At 49.6% G+C, this 5,854-nt stretch overlaps 1 protein-coding gene across 2 annotated transcripts in view; it reads left to right on the forward strand.

Moving 5' to 3' along the window:
• Positions 1-4,248, forward strand: part of immp1l (inner mitochondrial membrane peptidase subunit 1) — a 10,737-nt gene extending 6,489 nt beyond the window's left edge. For both annotated transcript variants that reach the window (XM_003977870.3, XM_029845798.1), the window contains 2 exons: positions 2,868-2,978; positions 4,143-4,248. In XM_003977870.3, coding sequence (XP_003977919.2) covers positions 2,868-2,978; positions 4,143-4,196 — 165 coding nt within the window. In that variant the 3' untranslated portion in view covers positions 4,197-4,248. The remainder of the gene's footprint in view (positions 1-2,867; positions 2,979-4,142) is intronic.
• Positions 4,249-5,854: the final 1,606 nt, after the last annotated feature.

A 5,854-nucleotide genomic window follows, 5' to 3' on the forward strand; every position in this document is an offset into this window, starting at 1 on the left:
ACTCCTCAGCACCAGGGACGAACCCCGACGTGTCCTTAACCCAATCAAACGGGAAGAAAACGCTCCCGTCTCCGCCGCGGGACGTCGGCGTGCTGACGACTCAACTTCAGGAGGTGACGTCTGTTTTTGATTGTGGAGAGTTGCTCGTCCATCACGTTCCAGCGTTCTGCTGCATCTTAGCAGCCTCAATCAGGAGCAAATACCTGCCGATACATCAACCTTCAGCAACCATCAAACGGGTGGAAATGTTACCGTGGCAACCCGTGTTTAACCCCATTAGCGTTCTTTGTTTTCCAGACGCCTTATGAATCAAGTTAAATTGAAATTAAAATATGCAGCAGTTTGCCGTCGCGTCAGACGTAACTTGACAAGCTACCGTCACGCTCCGAGATGAAAATAGACACGGCGCCGCTCTTTACCAAGCTAATTGTCACGAAGCATTTCCAGAAACGCCGCGCAGCCCAGCGTTCCTGCCCGCGTTAACTCCCAGGAGCGATATCACTGGCTTGGTGTCACGGCTTTGGGAGCGTCTGAGAAAATTCCCATTGTTCACATAAATGTTTAGGTCCCCTCTGGGAGTTTTCCTGCTCCCCCCGAGGACGTACGTGTTTACGCGTGAGTATTAGAGCCACATTCTGGAAGGTGGTGTGAGACCCTGTCGCCACCTCTTTTTTGTCCTGACAGACGGGCAGGTCCTGCTCCACCTCGGAGCTCTAACAGCAGACTAATTGCTCTGTCACCTTTTAGGAATCATTTCTCTGTCTGAGCGATTGTGTCAAAGCAGTGACACTGGATCTCTAAGGTTCCAGAGAGGGTGAGGGACACACAACCCGACGGAGCTCAAATGGCCCCGACGCCTTTTCCATTAAAACTAAGATGGGACATTAATTTGCTGCTTGAGTCATGTTGCTGTAATGAGCTCTGCACTGAGGCTCTGGTCCCAAAGCTTCTTCACACACGTGACAGGTACACAGTGTCAACGCAACCACGCTACCGGTGAGGGCCTGTCAGCAGAACCTGTCAGCAGAACCTGTCAGCAGAACCTGTCAGCAGAACCTGTCAGCAGAACAGAGCAGAGAGATTCTGTTGGTCCCACCCGGATATTGGGAAATCCATGGTGGGAACGTCTGTCCCTGACAGTCTAATATTGATGATTCGGGGGCTGTCGTCCACATTTATGTAGGTACTGGCACGATAGGGTAGCAACCGGTCGCCTCTGTTTACATGTACAGCATATATTAAGGAAAAGCTCCATCCCATAATACACCAGTGTATAGGTTAGCCAGCGGGAGCGCGGCGCCGCAGTGGTTAGCACTGCGGCCTCCCCTGGGGCCCCGGGGCCTTTTCTGTGCTGAGATTGCATGTTGTGCCCGCGTGGGCTCCCCCTCGGTGCCCCGGCCTCCAGCCCAAAGACATTTGGAGGGCAGATCGTTTACTCTGAACTGACCGTGGTTAATTACTTCTAATCCAGGGTTGCCAGTGAGTCCAAGCTATCGTCTGTTTGCTTTCCTACGAACCTGAAAGCTGACGTATGAATTGAACGGGCTTTCTATCCAAACTATGAAATAAAACAGTCTTAATTTAAATGAATCGATTGATGCCTTTCACAATGTTCCTTTTTCTTCTTCAACGGTGCCAAAACCTTCGGCGATAACAGGACTTTTAACTCTGGAATTCCCAACTGTAGATTCCGTTTTTCCAGTTACGTTTTCCAGCCGTGAGCATCGGGCTGAGGGTCACGGACGTTTCCTCCTGGTTCCTCTACGTCCTGATCAGCTCCATGCTCTGGACGTCTCCATCTTCATCATCACCTTGAGCTCTGCAAACCTTTCTAGAGCTTCCTCCTGGCAGGTTAGGGTGGGGTTGGGATTTGGCAGATGACAAACGTGGCGTTCCTTCTTCCTGTGCTTGGGAGCCAGCATATGTTACCATGTTAATGAGGTGTAATGGTGGGAATCCAGCATGCTGACATATGCTTCTCAGATGACTCCTTTTAATGATATTCATTTGTGTCGTGGTTATTCAGTGAGTTGTTTACCTCGTGTTAGGTCAGCGTGTCACTGGCTCCTGATTATGTCACATCATCTGTCTCAATTATGGAATAGGGAAGAGAACGCAGCATCTCCCAGACTGCAGTCAGAGCTGGGTGATCCGAGGAAGGGACCCAAGCAGAGGCCGTAGCTGTGACATCACCTCTGCGCACTTAATATTCTGCTCCTTTATTCTCCAGAGGTCTTTTGTCGTTAAAAAGTTAGGCAACACAAAAATAGACTCGTGGATTGTGATGCCCATTATGACAATATAATGTGTTGTTGATCCTGTCTGCACATACAGGGGGGACAGCACACTTAATTAGGGCCTTGACAAGCCTACTCTCCTAAAGTGATGAGATTAATCATAATTGGTGTCACTGTGAATTAGAGCCTGCTTGGGTGACCGCCCCACTGGCAGGTCGGACCGTGGTGGAGACCCTTGGACACTGCTGCTAGCCACAGCTTAGCCCTCTTTGGGCTCCCTCTGCCCCGGCTCACTCCTCGGCCTCGCTATCTCAGGCCCTCTCTTGCTTCGCCCTCCCTGGGTAAGAGAGGGCTGCAGATCTCAGCCAACAGCCTAATGACCCCGTTTGAAGTTCTTCTAAATCCCCACCGACCCTGCCCGTTACCCATGACCCCCTCCTAAGATGGTTCAGGGTTAAAGAGGGACAGGCAGGTTGATGTTAAGAGAGGCTGAGGGGGGGGCATGGGGGGGGGTGGGCTTTAGGTGGATCTTCTGCTAGTTTATAGTGAATAAAAGTTCATAATATCTATTTTAGGACACACACTGCCTTCGTCGCTCTACCCTCTTTACTCGTGTGATGCTGTTTTTAGGTTCCATTAGGCCACATATGGGTAGAGGGGGACAACCGGCAGAATTCCAGCGACTCGAGGAGTTACGGCCCAATTCCCTACGCACTTATTCGAGGGCGTGCTTGTTTAAAGGTAAGAGAGGAAGTGTCGTGGCAGAAAAACAGGAAATTAGCATGTATTAGACGCCTCTAACGGTGTTAGCAGCTGACATTTGTTCAGTCGTCCAGTGAGTCGGTTAGAAGTTCAAAGCAAGTGTGTGTGAGTGACTAAAGCCTGGACAACATATTGTCCAGCTCTCCATTCTGCTGTGTTGTCACGTCACTGAATGTCATAGCAACCATGACCCTGGAAACAGGTCAACCAACCTTCTGTCCATCTGATTGGACCGCAGCGCTCCACTGGAGGCCCTATTACCACAGCGGATGGAACAGGAAGATTTCCTACAAAGATAAACACATCATTAAAGACTACATTAGAAAATGTCACCAGGAAGTGTGTGAGAGTGTGAGAGAGTGTGTTGGAGTGTGAGAGAGTGTGTGAGAGTGTGTGAGAGTGTGTGAGAGTGTGTGAGAGTGTGTTGGAGTGTGTTGGAGTGTGTGAGAGTGTGTTGGAGTGTGTTGGAGTGTGAGAGAGTGTGTGTTGGAGTGTGTTGGAGTGTGTTGGAGTGTGTTGGAGTGTGTGAGAGTGTGTTATAGTGTGTTGGAGTGTGTGAGAGTGTGTTGGAGTGTGTGTTGGAGTGTGTTGGAGTGTGTGAGAGTGTGAGAGAGTGTGTTGGAGTGTGAGAGAGTGTGTTGGAGTGTGTTGGAGTGTGAGAGAGTGTGTTGGAGTGTGAGAGAGTGTGTTGGAGTGTGTGTTGGAGTGTGTTGGAGTGTGTGAGAGTGTGTGAGAGTGTGTTATAGTGTGTTATAGTGCGTCGGAGTGCGTCGGAGTGTGTTGGAGTGTGTTGGAGTGTGTTATAGTGTGTGAGAGTGTGTGAGAGTGTGTTATAGTGTGTTATAGTGTGTTGGAGTGTGTTATAGTGTGTTGGAGTGTGTTATAGTGTGTTGGAGTGTGTTATAGTGTGTTGGAGTGTGTTATAGTGTGTTGGAGTGTGTGAGAGTGTGTGAGAGTGTGTGAGAGTGTGTGATAGTGTGTTATAGTGTGTTATAGTGTGTTATAGTGTGTTATAGTGTGTTATAGTGTGTTGGAGTGTGTTATAGTGTGTTGGAGTGTGTGACGTGCAGCCACCACGCTACGCATCACATCTGGTCCCATCTCTCCCTAACCCGCCCTCTCTCTGCCCCCTCTGTCCCACAGCTCTGGCCACCACATCGTGCCGGGACACTTGGTGGAAGTCCGACCAGACGGTGACGCTGAGGGATTCATTCGCATTTTTAAATAAAGTTGAGTTTTTTAAAGCCTGCACAGTTTGTGTTTAAATTGAAGGTTTTCAGAGAACTTTGTTCAACCATCCCAGTAATTGTGTGTTGTGGACCAGTCACACACCACGTGATCGCTGCGTAAAGCTCCTGAGCAGCCGGAGCCAACGGGACCATCCTAGCCCATAAGATTAATCATGATTCACACACGTTTTAAACCCTCGGCTAGTGATGCCCTTCAGGTTTCCTACTTGTGAGTAAGTCGTGTTTTTAACCGGCTCTTGTAGGAACAGGAAAATCCATCAAAATGAAACAAGTGACCTCATTAAAAGCTGTATTTGGTCATGAGCTAATTTCATATTTACCTTTTCTTAGCATGAAGGCAAAACAAAAGCTTTCTTCTTATTAAATATTTCATCAACATTTCCCACTTTAATCATACAATATTAATCAGCACTTGAAGGTTGCTCCCCACTGAATGAGTGTGTTTAAACGTGCGGTGTGTTACACACACTCTTCTCATTGTTATTTTCTGCTTTGCTTTGGACGCAAACGTAAAATCGTGCTAAAGGATCGTAAAGTCCAGGGAGTGATGCTAAGACGTGTTGGGAACATTTCATCATCAGAGGACTTCGCCAGGAAAAACGCCAATGGAAACATGAATCTATAGTCGAGCTCAACTCAATATTTTATTCCCCTTATTTGGAATTCAGGGCGTTATTTTCCATCACGCTGAAAACCTGCTGTGCTTTTCCAAGTTCTGCTCCCACCTCTGTGCACACGGTGGTGCGTTCATGTACTGGGCGGTGGAAGCTCAGCTGGTCGTTCTCCGAGGCAGAGAGGGACTCCTCTCCTTCCAGTTCCCCAGGGGAAGAGAGTTCCAGGCAGCCGTGGGTCCCTGTCCAGCTGCTCCCCTTGTCTGGAGGAGGCCAGAGGGTCAGAGACAAGGCTCCCTGTGACACGGAATTATCTGCACGAGTGTGACTGTGCCTGCTGGGAGGGACGCTCAAGACTGTGTGTGTGCGTGTGTGTGTGTGCGTGTGTGTGTGTGTGTGTGAAATATCTTTAAGCAGGGATTTGCTCCAAGCACATCTTTCTTTCTCAAGGTTTAATATTCATCTGCTGCGTGTCAACACAGCGGCAACGTTCAGCTGACACAAGTCATCTGAGCGAGTGTGTTAGCAGCGCCTCCCCATAGGGGGCGCTCTGACTGCTTCCTCTTCTGACTCAGACCATTAAAAAAACAGACTTTCCTGTCCTCTCAGGCTGGATGTTGTCCCAGCGATGACTGGAACCAGCAGAAACCTGCGCGTGTGCACGGACACACACCCGGCTCTGGCAGCTGCTGCAACACTTGACTAGCGACAGCAGAGTTTGAAGCAGATGACCGGCCAGAGGTGGATCATCACCGCGCTGAGTCGGCAAAAGCTGGGGGGGACGGGGACGGGGGGACGGGGACGGGGGGACGGGGACGACAGACAGCTGTGCTGAGCTCTGCAGCAGCAGCATCAGGCTGCAGACTGTCAGCAGCACTCAGGTGCGTGACGTCTGACCTGAGGTCTGCTGTCATCATATGCATTCTATACGGTCCTGACGCGCATCCCTCTTTTAAAATGTACACATTTGGAGACATACACTAGTAACTATGTG

The sequence above is a fragment of the Takifugu rubripes genome, chromosome 13 (assembly GCF_901000725.2).
Source record: "Takifugu rubripes chromosome 13, fTakRub1.2, whole genome shotgun sequence".
Classification (NCBI taxonomy): Eukaryota; Metazoa; Chordata; class Actinopteri; order Tetraodontiformes; family Tetraodontidae; genus Takifugu; species Takifugu rubripes.